Source organism: Erinaceus europaeus, chromosome 17 (assembly GCF_950295315.1).
Source record: "Erinaceus europaeus chromosome 17, mEriEur2.1, whole genome shotgun sequence".
NCBI lineage: Eukaryota > Metazoa > Chordata > Mammalia > Eulipotyphla > Erinaceidae > Erinaceus > Erinaceus europaeus.
In genome coordinates this window covers 49,301,434-49,320,255 of record NC_080178.1, presented here as the reverse complement: position 1 = coordinate 49,320,255, position 18,822 = coordinate 49,301,434, and the positions used below count along the sequence as shown (strand labels likewise).

General features: G+C 42.3%; 2 protein-coding genes across 2 annotated transcripts; both read left to right on the top strand.

Annotated features, from left to right (window-relative positions):
* The first annotated feature begins 3,196 nt into the window (after nucleotides 1-3,196).
* On the top strand, nucleotides 3,197-10,595 carry LOC132533761 (coiled-coil domain-containing protein 81-like). Its single transcript, XM_060175794.1, has 5 exons — nucleotides 3,197-3,326; nucleotides 4,443-4,598; nucleotides 8,666-8,727; nucleotides 10,010-10,163; nucleotides 10,276-10,595. The coding sequence occupies exons 1-5, from the start codon at nucleotides 3,197-3,199 to the stop codon at nucleotides 10,548-10,550; spliced, it is 777 nt and encodes a 258-aa protein (XP_060031777.1). The 3' UTR covers nucleotides 10,551-10,595.
* Nucleotides 10,596-17,032: 6,437 nt separating this feature from the next.
* On the top strand, nucleotides 17,033-18,805 carry LOC132533760 (coiled-coil domain-containing protein 81-like). The gene is made up of 3 exons (XM_060175793.1): nucleotides 17,033-17,423; nucleotides 18,253-18,346; nucleotides 18,638-18,805. The coding sequence occupies exons 1-3, from the start codon at nucleotides 17,236-17,238 to the stop codon at nucleotides 18,803-18,805; spliced, it is 450 nt and encodes a 149-aa protein (XP_060031776.1). The 5' UTR covers nucleotides 17,033-17,235.
* The last annotated feature ends 17 nt before the right edge of the window (nucleotides 18,806-18,822 follow it).

Genomic DNA, 18,822 nt, shown 5'->3' with positions numbered 1-18,822 from the left:
CATAACCATTATGCTATTTACCCCACCCAAGAGATTTTTTGTAAAAAGTTTTACATTCTCCTATAAGTAAGGACTGGGGCTTGAACTTGGGTTCTTGTGCATATTAATGTGTGCATTCTACTGTATGTGCCAACGCCTTTCTCCCACATCCCCCACCTTTTTTTTTTTAAGATATATTTATTAACGAGAGAAAGATCACTTTTCTGGGTAATTCACTTCAGAACTCATGTTTGCAGGCCCTGTGCTCCCCTGCTTTACCTACCACTCCTTAAGATATTAAGTGCTCCCATTTTTTCCTTCATTATATTATATTTTCTTCAATAAATATGTGTTAAATGGGGAATAAATGAATTGCCTACCTCTTGCATGGTGGGTTCTCTCTCTGCCCCATCATCACGCCTCTTATCTCTTAGCAACCAACCAAGTCCCTGGTAAAAGCTAATATATGCTCAGTAGACATGGGTTAACTTTCTGGCAAGTTTTGAATAATACAAAAGTGAGGGCATTGTAAATGTCTTTTCTTTCAGATACATTCCCAGACTGTCCTTATTTCAGAGTGTGAGTCTTTGGGTTGTGTGGCAGCTGAGGGATGTGAATGAAAAAGTGACTGTCATGTGGGTTTTGCAATGCAAGTCCACGCTTGCAGAAAAGCGTATGTGCATTGAGGCAGCTTAGAAAACTCTGACCCAGTTCATTTCTGTCTGTTTGCTTAAATCCCTATACTCTCCCTGCACTTCACTCTGTGTGTTTCTTACCTTGGCCAACTCTTGGACTACTTGAAAAGTAACCCATACTCTTGGTGATCAGTAAATAAGAGAGAAAAATGAGCAAAAAGTTCCCTGAACTCTTCTTCCCCTTCACTTAAAATGTCACATGGTCCCCAAACAACCACAGCCAACACTTTTGTGTATCTGTCCTCAAAGACTGATACAAGTTTGGAAAGTATAGTTGTGCCAGGGACCAACCTTAGCAGTTAACTTAGTACCACCTGGCATATAGGTTTGGCCCTGTGCCCACTGCACTATTCTCCTGTTTTTTTTTTCAGAGCAGATTATTGGCAGGGGAATAGCCATGGTGCCCTAGCTTTACTGTGGACTGAAGCCTGTGTGGTCTGCACTCCGAGTAGAGTCCAGCTAGTCCCTAGTCTCTGTTGGGACAGACTGGGGAGTAGGATGGAACAGTTGTTTCTTTCTCTTTTTTTCCTCCAGAGTTATTTGCCTGCACTGAGAATCCACTGGATGCTATTTTTCCCATTTTGTTGCCCTTGTTGTTGTGCTTGTTGTAGTTGTTTTTGTTGGGAGAGCTGTTGTTGTTGTTGGATAGGACATAGAGAAATGGAGGGAGGAGAGGAATACAGAGAGAGGGAGAGAAAGATAAACACCTGGAGACCTGCTTCCAACACTTACAAAATGACCTCCCGCAGGTGGGGAGCCAGGGCTCGAGTCGAGATCCTTACTCTGGCCCTTGGGTTTTGCGCCATGTGCATTTAAACTGCTGCACTACCACCCAGCTCCCTAGAGCAGCTGTTTCTATCACTGATGGAGTTCTAGTTCTTGCCTTGGGCAAGGTTTACATGACTGTGTTTAACGTGTGAGAATTCACAACTAGCAGTTGAAGAGGGGGAAAAAACAGTGCAGGATGATGGGGCACAGGTAAGGGAATGGAGGGGCAACTGGATAAAGAAGTGTCAAATGAGATGAGACAAATACTGCTTTGTAATTTAAAAATAAAGACTATTGGAGGTGATGATACAGAGTGAAATAAGGGAGAGAAAGGCAGCTACCATTTGGTTTTGCTCATGTGTGGAATATAGAGGGTTGAAACACAAACTTAGGAAAGGAGGGGGGTGAGGGACGGAAGGGAAGGGAAAAAGAGGAGGAGAAATGATAAGTAATGAAGGAGAATGAAGAAAGGAGGAGAGAGATGAAGGGGGTGTGTGGGAAGAGGAGCCAAATTGTCTCTAAGACTTTGTGAGGTGGGTCAGGTGGCAGTGCACATGGACTGAAGCACAAGGACCAGTGTAAGCATCCTGGTTTTAACCCCAGGCTATTCATCTACAGGGGGTTGCTTGACAAGTGGTGAAGCAGGTCTGCAGGTGTCTACCTTTCTCTCTTCCTCTCTGTCTTCCCCTCCTCTCTCCATTTCTCTCTTTCCTATCCAGCAACAATGATGTCAATAACAACAATAATAACCACAAGGATGATAAAACAACAAGGGCAACAAAAAGGGGGGGGGGACACAAAAACCTCTAGGACTGGTGGAGGTACCAAGCCCCAGCAATAACACCAGAAACAGAAAAACAAACAAACAAAAAACAATAAAAAACTTTGTGAGAACTATGGTTATTTTGTGGTGGGGGTAAGGGTGTCACATAACTCTGGTCGTGGGTGTAATGTGCAACTATACCCTTGTAATCTTACCATCTTGTCAGCCATTATCATATCACTGATAATAGTGAAAAAAGTTCATCCCAGCTGTAAACTCATTTTTTTATTTAAGAAAATAACATTAAAAAAAAAAAGTCAACCTAAACTGGAGTTGGTGTATTGCACCAAAGCAAAAGATTCTGGGGTGGGTGTGTGGTAGAGTCCTGGAAAATGATGACAGAGGACCTAGTGGGGGTTTTATTGTTATGTGTAAAACTGAGAAATGTTATGCATGTAGAAGCTATTGTATTTACTGTGGAATGTAAAACATGAATCCCCAAAAAGTAAATTTAAAAACATAAAAATAAAAATTAAAAGAAAATATGAAAGAGGGGGAAAAAACCGTCAACAGAGAGAGTCAGAGTGACAGCCTGTGGAACATATCTGGCAGCAACATTCTAGCAAAGGGGTGGGGGCTGGGGGCCAGGCGCCCAGGTGATGACCTCTGAGCCTTTGTTGCTTGCTTGCCTGGCCACGCCCCTTCTCCAGGTTGCCCAGATTTTCTCTCTGAATCCTGAGAGTGCAGGAGGGCAGGAACCTAGCTCCTCTGTAACACTGCCCTTCTGGGAGTCTTGCCCAAAGTACTGAGCCCAGGGGGTGTGGAGGGGAGGCTAGGAAGAGCCTTTGCCCTTATATTAAAAAAAAAAAAAAATTCAAATCGCTCATTCAGTTATAGCGTAATTTCGAGGCACAGTCGGAAGTCAGACAACCCCCGTGCCTGCCTTGGTGGGCGAGCCCCACCGCCCACCTCCTTTGGGAGGGTGGGCATCATGCGCCCTGCGGACAAGACAGGCCTCGGCCCTTCTGCCGCCATGGGCGCCACTGCAGAAGAGTTGACGATCTGGAGACAGCACATGAATAAGAACAAGCTGCACACCCTAGCTCGGCTGAGCCGGGATGGTAAGGACACCACCCACCCCTCTGTGTCCCTCTCCGTGGGCAGGCTGGCTGGGCTGGGGGGCGGGTAGGAGGAATCCACACTATGACAGCCTGGGGTGCCCCAAACTCTTATATGATCTGTATACTGGCACCAAGTCTGTGTCCAATAAATGCCACTCAACACAGCCACCTCCTGGCTTCCTGGCCAGGACTAGACAGCCGGTGGCGTCCCTGATTCCTGGGGTTGTGTTGTGTTAAGAAACTGGGGTGAGGAGGGCCCAAGTTCAAGGCCCCAGTTCCCACCTTCAGAGGGTGGAGATTTTAGGAGCAGTGGAGTAGTGCTGCAGGTATCTCTTCAGTTTCTCTTGCACTTTCTCTCTCCCCCTCTGTTGGAAAGTAAGGAGGGGGAAACCATAAAAAGAGCTGCTTAATGTTTGGGAGAGGACCAGAGCAGCATCCCCTAGAAGACTTTCTAGGCTTGTTTGAAAGAGGATGCTGATCTCTTGGCAAAACAGATGCCTCAAGAATGGCACCACCACTACCATTAAGTCACTGGGCTCTTGCCCAGACTCTCACTAAATGATGTGAGATGAACCAGGAAGAGGCATCTCTTCTTTCCCTTCCCTGACATCTATTCGACTTCCATATTTTTATAAGAACTTTATTCTGCTGTCAGGAACAGGAGTGCTATGGTGTTTTGGTTCACTGTCAGTCGTCTTCCTCTGTGGGACATTTAATTACTTTCCCAGCTTTCACATTTCCATTAAATTATAGTTAAAACATTTCTTACTAAACATCAGCTGATTTTTCTCCCAGAAGCAAATTCTGAAATTAAACATCACAGGTAATGATTTTATAGGTCTTCTTTTTAAAAAAATATTTTAAAATTATTTATTTACTTATTTCCTTTTGTTGCTCCTGTTCTTTTATTGTTATTGTTGTTGCTATTAATGTCATAGTTATTGAATAGGGCAGAGAGAAATGGAGAGAAGAAAAAGATAGATACCTGCAGCAGACCTGCTTCACCCTTTCAACCCACTGCACTACCGCCCGACTCCCGATGTTATGTGTCTTAAGAAATCTATGCCTGGGCAAATTTCTCAGTTTTTTTCTTGATTTCTTTCTAAATTTTGGTAGTATTCTTTTCATCAAGCCATTTGGAGAGCCCATTCTGTGGCTTGGTGTGGCTAGAGGTCAGTTGCCTGGGAGATGAGTATGTCACAAAGGCCACCCTGACTGCCAGTCACCAGGTCATAAAGGTGGACATTGTTGGGGAATCAGTATGTGACAAAGGTCAGCCTGGATGCAAAGTCCCAGGTCATAAAGGTGGACATTGCCCAGCACCACCAAGTGTATGGCTGTGTGCTGGGTACTGGGGAACTGATCAAAGTCAAACATTTTGAATTTATAACCTAGTGTTGGGAGATACACAAAACCCAGTAAGCACAGATATAAATGCACATGTATAGTGAGTGTGAGGAGTAATTTGTATGGTTATAAGGAATGCTTTTTTTAAATTTCCTTATTGGGGGATTAATATATTCATTTAACAGTAAATACAGTAGTTTGTAGATGAATAACATTTCTCATGTTTTCCACATAACAATACAACCCCTCTGCCATCATATTCCAGGACCTGAACTACAAGAAAGACATTTACAGAGGGCGAGGGTGGGGTATGTTTCAAGGCTGACTAAAGAAGGGGGAGATGTGAAGTGAGAATCAGGATCAGTGGAGCAGGAGGGGAAGATTTTTTTTTTTTTTTTTTTTGGTAGAGGGAACAAGGAGAACAAACACACTTAACTGAGGGTGGATGGACAGTTTGTGGAAGGAGGTGAAAGACAACACTATGGCTGCTGTCTGACTGGGCATGGAAGTATGTGATTTTTTTTCCCACCAAGGTTATAGTTAGGGTGTAATGTTGGTAATACAAAGTCAGAACTCCTGGCAGCAATATTTTCCTTTTCTTTTTTAATAGGACATCAGAATTTAGAGAGTAGGGAGAGAGAAAGATAGACACCTGCAGTCCTGCTTCAGTGCTTGTGAAACATTCCCACTGCAGGTGGAGAGCCAGGACTCAAACTCAGGTCCTTGCACAAAAAACTATGTGCACTTAACCCAGCCAAAGTGTTTGCTTAATGAGAGGAAAAAGTCATGTTATTCGGGGCACTGTCAGTCACATCACATAGGTTGGCATTGAGGATAATCCTAATGAGGGGGTAGAAGAGAAGTGAACCCCCAAGATCTGTGCTGGGAAACACTGGCTCAGGTGGCAGTGTGGAGAATTAAGTGGATGTCAGGATTGCCTTTATGAGTGATCTAAGTGACAGCTCAGGTGGTGGCACAGTGAATAAGATGTTGGACTCTGTTTCATGTATTTGTTATTTGTTTGCATAGAGAGTACAAAAGTTCACAAGAACAAAGTTTCATTTAAGGAGTTGGAGGCTGGGCTTGAACCTGGATAGCACACATGGCAAAGTACTTCAGTGTCCAAGGAAGCATTTTGCTGGCCCAGGTTGTTGGATTTTCAAGCTTGAAGTCTCAAGAATAATTCCATGACATCCTATGCGCAAAAATGGTTCTCTGATTCTGTCTCTTTCTCTCTACTAATTCTTTTCCTCGTAGGGTTCCCCCCTCCGCAGCCCTCCCCCATGTTTTAAACTTTAATCAGGAAAATGAAAAGGCCACACACTAGAGAAGCATGTGGGCCACTCAGGCAAAAATGGATGACCTAACGTGGAACAATTGTTTCCTTTCAGAGTTATCTAAGAGAGAAAGGATGGCGATTTGGCCTGAATTGGTAGAATGAAATGTAGAGAGTGGACAGACTTAAAGGACAGATGTGAAAATCTATTGGTTACAGTGATGTAGTAAATGATAGGATATAGCAGAAAGGAACTTTCCAAGCAGCTTTTGAGTTTGGATCTATGCAAGTGAATCAAGTGATGATGCTATTCGTCGAGAGCAAAAGCCTACATCAAAGACAAGATTTAAAGGAAGCCCGATTCTGGCTTTAAGTGAGTTAGGTGTGGTTTTTCCCAGAGCACTGATTTTTGTTGGCTTATGGCTGTGCTGGGAATTGACTGTTGGACCTCAGAGCTTCAGGCTTGAGTCTTTTTGTATAACCATTGTGCTATTTATTTCTCCAGTCCAAGCATATCGATTGTGGGATATTCAGGTAGGAAGTCACATGCATAGGATCAAAAATGTGATTTTGTGTGAGTGTGTTGGTGGTAGAGAGTTGGGGGGAGGGAACCTTGGCTTTTGAATTTGCCTTTGGCAGAGATTGGCATAGTGATGGTTGGCAAGGCCCTGGGCATGATGTAAGCAGAGGGGATGGAGGGAAATAAGAGAATGTGGAGCTAGACCTCAACAAGCTCCAACACTGATGCCTAAATTGAGCTAGTGAACCTGCTGAGGGAACTGAGAAGAAATGGCATAGAGACACAGGGAATCCCAAGAGAGAATGGTGCCACAAAGCCATCCTTTGATGCCACAAGCCCTCATCGCCAGGGCACAGTGGGTGCATGCCAGGTGAGCTTGTCGGCAAGGTAACAGTGTCAGTGACTCCTGCAAAAACCTCACGGTTGAAGGACAGACAAGTATTTTCAAATATAAAAGTCATATTCCAATTCTCTGACACACTGGCATATTGGGGCATCAGAAAAACTAGTTCAATACCAAGTCTGTAAGGTTTCCAAGTCTATTCCAACTGAACTGCAGAGGACTGAAACTGTTCTAGAGGGCACCAGGTGGTATCCCACGGGCTTATGTGCACATAGTGCAAACTGCAAGGAGCTGCACAATGATCCTGTTTCAACCCCTTGGTTCTCCACGAGCAGGGGGGTCAATTCACAAGTGGTAAAGCAGGTCTGCAGGTGCCTTTCTCTTCTCTGCACTATTTTCTCCTCTCAATTTCTCTCTGTCCTATCCAAAAAAAGAAAAAAAGGAAAGAAAAAAAGGTGTCCAGGAGCAATGGGTTCATAGTGCAGGCACTAAGCTCCAATAGCCCTGGAGGAAAAAAAAGAAAAACTTCTTGGAGTGAATACTGTGCATGTGTTCTCTGTCTTCAATGAGAAGTAGGAAATATCAGGTCAAAGGAATTTAATGCTGCTCTTATTAGGACATCTATTAGATTCTTAAAAGCAAAACCACACAGTGGATTTGTATAGTATCCAGATGAAGAAACACGACTCTTACATTTCCAATTTAGCTCTCACAAGCCTTTCTACTAGCATTTGGTTGCAAGAAATACTGTTTCTCTGGGTCCCAACTAGGTCATTTCCTTTTTGAATAGATGTGTTTCCTGAAATCTGAGCTGCCTGCCTCAAATCTACATAAAAGACAGTAGGTTTGACACACTAACTTGGAAAGGGCTCCCCTATATCCAGATAGTGAGATTCTATTTTATTCCTGTGTATATTTGATTGTGATGAAATTTTAACTTGGGGGGTACAAGTTGGACTAGGTTGGAGAATCTTCTTTTGTGCTTAGCTTCCAGGAGGAGAATTCTTTTGGTAATGAAAATATGATAGGATAGAGGAAATACCTGAACAGATTCAGAGCTTGTCTGGAGGTTCAATCAGGGGAGCACAGCTACTCATATACCTTCACCCAAAGACCGGTCACCTCTACTTAGGGAAGGCCATCCTCCTCGACAGAGCACACGGCTTTGGGAGGGTCACACATGGAGTGATGATGGAGCAAGGGGACACCCACCTAACCAGGCAGATGAGCCAAATCAACCTGGCATTCAATGGGGTGACAGATGTCACAACCAGATCGCCCTCACATTCCCTGATCAGTTTTAATACATTAATTAGCCATGATTTAGACCATGGTTTAGAGAATAGGGCAAAATCTTAGTCTTTGACTGACTTACTTTTAGTACTTGGCTTACCATAACATATGTTTTGGGGTAGGTTTCCACCACCCAGTTTGTCTCCAATGTCCATAAGAGCAATTACTAGTTCTCCTTCAACAACCTGTACTTCAGTCCTAGGACATCAGAAAAAAACTGTGTATAACTTCCACATACTGGAAGTGAAAGACTGTGGTATCTCTGTCTCGGGTAGTGGTTTGGGGGTGGGGGAATATTCCAGTGAATTGAGCAGTTTGCTTTATTCCATAAAGATTTCCTTCAAGTACATATCATGATGTACTATTTATTACATATTTACAGAGCTTAGCAGGGGTAAAGTTAAACAATCAGGGAAACTGACTTTCAGGAAGGACCTTATTTCTGTCTGTTTCTAGCTATGAATGACTTGCTATTTGAAGGAGTCTTTTGCATTTGCATTTGGATAGTGACAGGGTATTTACATAAATCAAATTGTGTTTTTGTTTTCTTTGAATTTCAGAAGTCTCTATGATATGGAGCCACGTTTCTGACTTTATTCTACGACAGCTGAGGCTGCAAAAGGTAGGACTTCGGAAGGTGACTTGACAGTAGAGCACTGACCCTGCACACATGCCTGAGGTCTTGAGTGTGAAGCCTGGCACTGGCTGTGTTGGAGTGGTGCTCTGGTATCATGCTCTCTCATCTCTCTGTCTCTCTCTGTCTCTGTCTCTGTCTGTCTGTCTGTCTGTCTCTCTCTCTCTCTCTCTCTATATATATATATATATATATATATATGCAACTATAGCATCCCTATAGTTTCTCTTAATATTATAGCTTTCGAGCTAGAAATGGACCTAATCTATGATCCTGTAATTCCTCTCCTGGAGACATATCCTAAGGAACACAACACACCCATCCAAAAAGATCTGTATACACATATGTTCTTGGCAGCACAAGTTGTAATAGCCAAAACCTAGAAGCAACCCAGGTGTCCAACAACAGATGAGTGGCTGAGCAAGTTGTGGTATATATATATTAAAGTACTACTTAACTATAAAAGTGGTGACTTTGGGAGTAAGGCTGTAGCGCAGCGGGTTAAGCGCAGGTGGCGCAAAGCACATGGACCGGCATAAGGATCCCGGTTCGAACCCCATCTCCCCACCTGCAGGGGAGTCACTTCACAGGCAGTGAAGCAGGTCTGCAGGTATCTGTCTTTCTCTCCCCCTCTCTGTCTTCCCCTCCTCTCTCCATTTCTCCTGTCCTATCCAACAACGATAACAACAATAATAACTACAACAATAAAACAACAAGGGCAACAAAAGGGAATAAATAAGTAAAATAAAAAATAAAAAAAGTGGTGACTTCACTGTTTACAGCCAATCTTGGATGGACCTTGAAAAATTCATTTTAAGTGAAATAAGTCAGAAACAGAAGGATTAATATGGGTTGCTCTCACTCTCAGGCAGAAGTTGAAAATCAAGATCAGAAAGGAAAACACATGTAGAACCTGAACTGGAATGGGTGTATTGCACCAAAGTAAAAAACTCTAGGGTAGGTGGGTGGGGAGAATACAGATCAAAGAAAGATGACAGAGGACTTAAGGGGGGTTGTATTATTATATGGAAACTGGGAAATTTTATTCATGTACAAACTATTGAATTTACTATTGAATTTAAAACATTAATTTCCCAATAAGGAAATTTTTTAAGAAAGAAAAATATAGCCTTTGAATTGGTTATATTTTATGCAAACATCATTTGAAAACTTTTAGTCTAAAATTCTCTCAGGATTCGTCTTTATCATCCCTTCAGAGAAGTCAGCATGTGGTTCTTTTCTTCCCACCTTCTGTTTGCTTCGTTTCTAGGGGGTCTACATACCTGCTTTTGGGACATTTACTTTTATGAGGCAAAAACTAGATGCTGGGAACAGGTTTAGCTCTATCCAGATACCGATCTTTATCATGTCAGAGAAGCTATTGCAGCTGCATGGACTACGACAAACTAAGGTCCACACACCTGGTAAGTAGCTCTACTGGCTAAACCTTTCCCATTAAAAGAGAGACAGTTATTTCTGAGTATCTGCCATCTGCTCACTGTCTTTCCCCCACACAACTGTCCTTTTCTCTTCCAGGGGATATTCCCGTTGTACCACTGAATTTTATCATGGTTGCCATAGCGGGGCATTATAGCAGGGACACAGTCGAAGGATGCATTAAAGAAACTCTGCAGCTCTTATCACGATCAATCTGCACACGAAAGAAAGTTGAATTTACTTTCCAAGGAATCGGTATCCTTACAATTGAAAATGACAAAGTAAAAATGAAATTTTTTCAGGACTTCTTGTCTGCAGTGGATACAAGTGGCAATCTGGAAAAAGGTATTGCAAAGGTAATGTTGACCTTCTAATTATTTCTCTTTCTTACAGTTCTGAATTGTCTATAGAGGTGTCACCCTTCAGTGTTGGCCTGTCTTAGATGACAAGTGCCCCTTGGGCAAAAAAAGGCTTGATTCTAAGTGTCTTACTCAGATAAAATGGCCAGAAGGATAAAACATCTGAAGGACTGAGCCAGGGACAGGGGAAAATATGGTTTAAAAGTATCTTACTGAGAGTTGGGAAGTAGTGCAGCGGGTTGAGCACAGTAGGCCCAAAGTGCAAAGACTGGCATGAGGATCGTGGTTTGAGTCTGCAGGTGTCTATCATTCTCTCCCCGTCTCTGTCTTCCCCTCTTCTCTCCATTTCTCTCTGTCCTACCCAACAACAAAGACTTCAATAAGGACAATAACTACAACAATAAAACAACAAGGGCAATAAAAAGAGAATAAATAAATATAAAAATAGATAAAAGTATCTCACCCACATAATTTCTTTTTTATTATTTTTATTGAGGAATTAATGTTTTATATTCAACAATAAATACAATAATTTGTACATGCATAACATTTCTCAGTCTTCCACATAACAATACAATCCCCACTAGGTTCTATGTCATCCTTTTGGAACCTGTACTCAACCACCACTGCACCAGGGAATGTTTTACGTTGTGGCAGTACACCAACTCCAGTTCGGTTTCTACTTGTGTTTTCTGATCTTGTTTTTAAGCGTCTTCCTGAGAGTGGGATCATCCATATTCATCCTTCTGTTTCTGACTTCTTTCAGTTAACATGATTTCTTCAAGCCCCATCCAATATGGGTTTACAATGGTGAAATCACCATTTTTAATAGCTGAGTGGTATTCCATTGTGTATATAGACCACAACTTGCTCAGCCACTCAACTGATGTTGGACACCTGGGTTGCTTCCAGTTTTTGGCTATTACAAATTGTGCTGCCAAGAACATAGGTATACACAAATCTTTTTGGATGTGCATGTTGGGTTCCTTAGGATATATCCCCAGGAGAGGAATTGCAGGATCATAGGGTAGGTCCATTTCTAGCCTTCTGAGAGTACTCCAGACTGTTCTCCACAGAGGTTGGACTAATTTACATTCCCACCTGCAGTGCAGGAGGGTTCCTTTGACCCTACAACCTCTGTAGTATTTGTTGCGCTACCTTTTTTGAAGTATGACATTTTCATAGGAGTGAAGTGGGATCTATTGGTTGTCTTTATTTGCATTTCTCTGCCAGTCAAAGACTTGGAGCATTTTTTCATGTGTTTCTCATCCTTTTGGATCTCTTCTGTGGTGAATATTCTGTCTATGTCTTCTCCACATTTTTGGATGGCTTCATTTGTTTTCTTGTGGTTGAGGCTGGTAAGCTCTTTATATATTTTGGTTATTAGCCTCTTGTTTGATGCAGGGCATGTGACAATCTTCTCCCATTCTGTGAGGGGTCTCTTGGTTTGGGTATTGCTTTTTTTGCTCTGCAGAATCTTTTTAATTTGATGAAGTCCGATAGGTATATATTTGCCTTAGTCTACTTTGTAACTGGATTCATTTCATTGAAGATGTCTTTAATATTTATGTGGAAAAGAGTTCTGCCAATATTTTCCTCTAAGTATCTGATAGTTTCTGGTCTAACATCCAAGCCCCTGATCCATTTAGAATTTACTTTTGTGTTTGGTGGTTCACATTCATTCCTCTGCATGTTTCAACCCATTTTCCCAACACCATTTGTTGAAGAGACTCTGCTTTCCCCCTTTTAATAGTCTGGGCACCTTTGTCAAAGACTAGATGTCCAGTGTGTGGGGGCTTACTTCTGGGTTCTTGGTTCTATTCCACTGGGCAGTGTGTCTATTCATGTTCCATTACCTAGAAGGTTTGATTACAAGGACCCCATAAAACAATTTGAGGTCAGGGAGTGTGATCCTCCAGTTCTGTTCTATCTTCTCAAGATTATTTTTGACAATTATAGGTCTTTTTGGTTCCAGATAAACATTTGTAGAATTCGTTTTATACTCCTACAAGATGTGTATGGATTCTTGATGGGGATAGCATTAAATTTGTATATGGCCTTGGGCAGTATATTCATTTTAATGATGATAATTCTTCCAACCCTTGAACATGGAATTATCTTTCCACTTCTTTGTGTCTTTTTCAATTTCCTTGATTAGTGACTCACAATTTTAGTATACAAGCATTTCACTTCTTTGGTTAGGTTTATTCCTAGATATTTTATTTTTTTGTTCTTGTTGTTGCTGTAGGAAAAGGAATTGATTTCTCGATTTTTCTTCTTCTAACATAGTGTTTGCACAGAGGAATGCCACTGAATTTGAATATTAATTTTGCAGCCTGACACCTTACTGTATTGCTTAATGATTTCCTAAAGCTTCTGGCTGGATTTCCTAGGTTTATCTATGTATACTATCATATCATCTGCAAATAGGGAGAATTTGACTTCTCTTACAATATGTATGCCTTTAATTCCTTGCTCCTGCGTGAAAGCTTGGGCAAGAACTTCCAAAACTATGTTGGGTAGTAATGGTGATAGTAGGCAGCCCTGTCTAGTACCTGATATGTGTGGAAATGCTTACAGTTTTTCACCATTGAGTATGATTTTGGCTGTAGGGTTCTGAGGGATCAGAGCTCCAGGACACATTGGTGGGGTTATCTGTCCAGGGAAGTCTGGTTGGCATCGTGCTTGCAGCTGCATCCTGTTGGCTGAAAAGAGAGTTAAAATGTAAAGCCAAACATGTTTTTGACTGATTATGAACCTAAAGGCTAGAATGGCACAAATGAAGAGTTGGGGGTGGTCTCCATTCTCTGCTAATAGGCGTATTTTAGTTATATTTGTTTTTTAAGCTTTATTTTTTTTATTTACAAAAGGAGACAATAACAGAACTGTAGGATACTAGGGGTACAACTCCACACAATTCCCACCACCCGATCTCCATATCCCATCTCCTCTCCTGATAGCTTTCCTATTCTCTATCCCTCTGGGAGTATGGACCCAAGGTCATTTTGGGTTGCAGAAGGTGGAAGGTCTGGCTTCTGTAATTGCTTCCCCACTGAGCATGGGCTTTTACTCATTGATCCATACTCCCAGTCTGCCTCTCTCTTTCCCTAGTAGGGTGGATCTCTGGGGAAGTGGAGCTCCAGGACACATAGGTGGTGTCATCAGTCCAGGGAAGTCTGGTCGGCATCATGCTGGCATCCGGAACCTGGTGGCTGATAAGAGAGTTAACATACAAAGCCAAACAAATTGTTGAACAATCATGGACCTTAAGGTTGGAATAGTGGAGAGGAAGTGTTAGGGGGGGTACTCACTGCAGACCAGTGTACTTGTGTACTTCTGCTTTCAGGTATATATTTTTCCTTGGTTTATGGACACATGTGAACATATGCTCTATCTCAGGGGACCTGGTCTATATCTGGGTTTGGGGACTTTATTGGGAAGTGGACCACCTGGAATGGAATTAGAGAATACTATGAAAGGAAAGGTCTCTCCTGAGTGATGAAGCTGAAGGGTTGTCGTTCCACACCTGAAGTCTCTGGACACAGTCTGAAGTGAAGCATGCTGGGGTGGTACTCGTTGCGTTGATTAGGTTGTGATCGGCGGATGCAATATTATTTGACATGAATTGAGAGAAGCATGCAGGAAAGTCCAAAGGGCCTGAGGATATACTAGTTTTTTTTCTCCCTGAGCCTGAAATGTTATATGCAGATGGATCCTAGTTATTGTCTGGGGAGATGATGTCATGGCTGGAAAAAGGACCAGAAAGCTGGATCAGGGAAGAGAGTAGCTTCCAAATATGCTAAAGGTATATAAATATTGTTGACTGTAAACCCCATCTATTGGATCTGATCTGTTGCCCTACTTCAGCTTAGGAGCCTATTTGATTGACCTCTGTATCCCTTTAGATCAAACCTCACATTCTGGATCATCAGTAAGAACATTCCAATTGCCCCAAAATTAGGACCCATCTTCCTCAGGTGTAGCATAGAGTATGTGGTCCAGCCTCATTTCAGAGGATGGAACATTCTCTACTGTTGTTGATTTGAGTGCAAGGACCTGTGGGGGTCCACAAAGGGATCTGTTTTGTTGTTCCTGATACAGATGACTGGTAACAATGGAGAAAGGGATTTATTTGAGGTCAAGGCCCATCATGTCTGTTTGGGAGTCTCAGAACTCCCAGACTAGGGCCCCAGCTTGATGGGGTGGCCTGATAGTGACTAAAGAGTCATTGTTAAAGTATGCCAGTCTCTTGCCCTTATTGAGCTTTTGCTGTCTTTGCTTTGATAAGGATATCTTGGGAGTAAGTATAATAGGAAATAGGGAAGGAACTTCCCTATTCTTTATCCCTCTGAGAGTATGGACTCATGATCATTATGGGGTGCAGAAGGTGGAAGGTCTGGCTTCTGTAATTGTTTCCCTGTTGAACACTGGCATTGGCTGGTCAATCCATATTCCCAGCCTGTCTCTCTCTTTCCCTAGTGGGGCAGAGATCTGAGATAGGTGTGTCTCCAGGTGGAGTCATCTGCCCAGGGAAGTCAGGTTGGCATCATGGTATCATCTGGAACCTGGTGGCTGAAAAAGAGTTAATATAGAAAGCTGAACATATTGTTGACTAATCATGAACCTAAAGGCAACAATATTGCAGATGAAGATTTGGGGTCTCTGTTTTGGAAAAAACAGGTTTGTCTATTTTAGGTTTATTCTAAGGGCTCCATTTTTGCCTGAGCCTAACAGCTGATATGCAGGTGGACACAGGTTACTGTCTGGGGAAATGGTGTCATAGTTGGAAAAGGGACTAGAAAGCTGGATCTGGGAGAAGAGTCAGAAGATCGTTATTAAATGGGGGGCGGGGGGGGGGGTAAGCTTGAGGCTTTAGTCACTGAGCATCCAACAAGCCAGCCTTCCAGTAGCATTGCTTCCAGGGAGCCTGTGAGGTGTCTGGGTCCTGGACTATAGACCAGCTATAAATCTCCTCTCTCCTTTTTCTCCAGACACCTCAAAGTGTAAATTCAACTTTAGCAAACATCAAAAATTCGAAGATAAGTCCAAACTGTGTTCTTTCATTCCCCAGGTGAGTGCCTTACCCCACAGGTTCCATGGACCTATCAACCCTGGCCTCCCAAGCACTCTGCCAACCACATACCACTCTGACAGCCCTGTATTGAATCTGGTGACAGAACTAGAAAAGTCACATTCAAACTGAAACCAAAACCCAAAGGCATCCCCTCCCCCCCAGAGTATGAGTACCTTTTGAGACCTCAGTTTAGAAGAGGCAGGTCACAGTCAGACTCAGGCTAAAAAAGAAAAGAGTCTTCAGTCTGTGATTTCTGCATAACAAAGTCCAGGCACTCACTCATGGAGAGAAGTAGGTTTATTTCAGTATTATCAGGCTGGGTGGGGTGCTGCTCAGAACTGAGAATTCTCCTAGTTTCTTATTCAGATCCAGTGAGCAGGCAAACCTTTTGGTCCATTCCTAGAATTGAATTTGAATTAAAAGGAAATAATGAAACACTGGAAAAAATTGAACAACCTAAACTGAGGAAATCTGTGTTAAGAATGAAGTCAGACAAAGATGATGTGCAAGGTAGGCCAACGATTTTAGCTGTTTTCTCTTTTCTGCTAAGCAGCAGGGCATTGTTGCTGAGCAACTCCTGTGCCGAAAATCAGTACCATTAGAGTTATAAGAAATGTGTTCTTCTAAGAAACTGGTCTTCTAGAATTTTCTTTTTTTTAATTTTATAATTATTTATTTTCCCTTTTGTTGCCTGTTTTTTATTGTTGTTGCAGTTGTTATTGTCATTGATGATGTTGTTGTTGGATAGGACAGAGAAATGGAGAGAGGAGGGGAAGGCAAGAGGGGGGAGAGAAAGACAGACACCAGCACACCTGCTTCACTGCTTGTGAAGCGACTCCTCTGCAGGTGGGGAGCCAGGGGCTAGAACTGGGATACTTACACTGGTCCTTGTGTTTTGTGCCACTGGCATTTTTCCAGCTGCGCTATCGCCTGACTCCCAAGAAATATGCTCTCTAAGAAATAGCTCTTCTAGAATTTTCTATCTCACCTTAACTCTAATCCCTGAGATTCTCAACTAAGACTCTTTGCTGGCTCTCTACTACTTAAAAGAGTCAAAGTTCAGATGGCTACCGGGGGAGGGAAGTGGCCTAGGTAGGTAACAGAAAAGCATCAAGTGAGCTGCATGTAACATGTTCCATATATATATATATATATTCTGAGTAGGAGTTTACAACTGTCTTATATGGCTTAATAGAAAATAGTAGGATTCTCATGTCTGTAGCTGATGTGACTTTGGTTGAAACATATGTAGAAACACAAAGGTTTTCTTAATTTTTTTCTAAGTTACTGGAGATAGCTAGAAGTTGCCAGACAATGTTTTGAGGACTGTTCCTTTCATAAAGAGATTTTACTTGTTATCTTAAGTTGTTATTTATGCAATCTTTCCCTTTCACTTTCTTCCCTTCTCTCTGTCTATCTCTCTCTCTCTCTGTATCTGTCTCTGTGTCTCTCTGCCAAGGATTGAACCTGTGATTTAAGAGCATCAGACACAAAAAAGTCTTTTGCATAACCACTATGCTATCTCCCTGGCCCATTATGCATTAGATTAAGCACTTAGCACAGTTGGTGTAGAGTAAGAATGTGTTATCTGTTCCTATTGTATTTTTCTCTCTTCATTGTATCTATATGACCATTAAAGCCTCAAAGGAAAAGACTGAAAGGAAACTTAACTCTTTCTCTTATTCTACAGTCAACTTTCTACCTAGACCTCCAGGTCAAAAACCCACTCCAGCATCTGGAAATATTGCACCCGTAATATTGCCTACCACAGTGGAACCTAATAAGACTGTCTTTACAAAAACAAGAACCAAAAGGTAACATGATGGTCTTTTGTGGGGGGTTAGGTGGGGATCACACTTTACTAACTGTAGTCTGAGTCTTATCTTGATTCAGGGATATTAGATGTTTCCATGCATGCCTTCACATGGTGTCCCTGCATTTGTGCTCCATGGTGAGGACTGCAGAGATGTTCAGGGCTCACAGTCTATCAGGGGGAAGCTAGGTGTGCATGGTCATTAGCAGTGCCAAATACACTGGAGACCTCGCTTACCTTGTTTAGTAACTTTGCTTTAGAATGTTGATTCCACAGGAAGAGGGTGTGTGTGTGTGTGTGTGTGTGTGTGTGTGTGTGTGTGTGTTTGTGTGTGTGTGTGTGTTCACTGCACCTCCCATGCCTGAGAAAGTGCAGTCAGTAATGCTTAAAAGTCAAATGTAAACAAGCATGCTATTATTGAAATCCAAGCTTATCAAACACATAGGTCGCTCACCTGTACAATGCAGAGCTCTGAAGAGAACCACTGAGCTATCTTCCTTTGGCTATATTTGCCTCTAATTTCACTCTGGATGTGAAATTGTGTTGTTTTTTAATATTTATTTATTCCCTTTTGCTGCCCTTGTTGTTTTATTGTTGTAGTTATTGTTATCATTATTGTTGGATAGGACATAGAGAAATGGAGAGAGAAGGGGAAGACAGAGAGAGGGGAGAGAAAGATAGACACCTGCATTTCTGCTTCTCTACTTGTGAAGCAACTCCCCTACAAGTGGGGAGCCAGGTTTGATCCTTATGCCAGTCCTTGTGCTTTGTGTCCTGTGCACTTAACCCACTGTGCTACAGCCTGACTCCCTATTGTTGTTTTCTTATAGTGTGCCACATCCACCCAGTCCATCAAAGAACACCAAAACAGAACCTAAGACCTCTGAGACTACAACTTGTAGGGATCATGAGAAAGCAGGACAGGTACCAGTCTCCTCAGACAAACAAATGATAAATGATGGGGGTGGGGGCCACTGAACACAAACAGGGCTGGGAGAACAAGGGTTCTGAGTGAACATAGACCTTGCAAATCAAGTGGAATTGTGGCCACTCCTGCAACCTGAGGACTCAGCCTATCAAACCCATTGTGCACATCGCTGTTCATATGTCTTTTTATCAAACACACTCCTGGAGAAATCCAGTCTTGGGGAGCACAGGAAGAAGTGTGAAGATAAGAAAGCAAAAGGTAGGAATAGACCCTTGGTGTCATTGTAGGAACTTTGTTACGTGTGTATGCAACGCAGGAAGGCCAACAGTGCACTGTATTCTAATGTCAAGTTGAAAAAAGAAGAAGAACAGGACGACCAAATTCTACATCAATATCAGATAATGAAAGACAAGGACACTGAATTCAAAGACCAGGTAGCAGAATGCTTGGATTGAGAGGTGTTGCAGTGGGG

Coding starts and splice junctions, on each gene's coding strand:
- LOC132533761 (XM_060175794.1), top strand. CDS start 3,197: ATGCGCCCTGCGGACAAGACAGGCCTCGGCCCTTCTGCCGCCATGGGC. Junction 8,728..10,009: donor GACAGCTGAGGCTGCAAAAG/GTAGGACTTCGG, acceptor CTTCGTTTCTAG/GGGGTCTACATACCTGCTTT. Junction 10,164..10,275: donor AACTAAGGTCCACACACCTG/GTAAGTAGCTCT, acceptor TTTCTCTTCCAG/GGGATATTCCCGTTGTACCA.
- LOC132533760 (XM_060175793.1), top strand. CDS start 17,236: ATGACCATTAAAGCCTCAAAGGAAAAGACTGAAAGGAAACTTAACTCT. Junction 17,424..18,252: donor ACAAAAACAAGAACCAAAAG/GTAACATGATGG, acceptor GTTTTCTTATAG/TGTGCCACATCCACCCAGTC. Junction 18,347..18,637: donor ATCATGAGAAAGCAGGACAG/GTACCAGTCTCC, acceptor GTGTCATTGTAG/GAACTTTGTTACGTGTGTAT.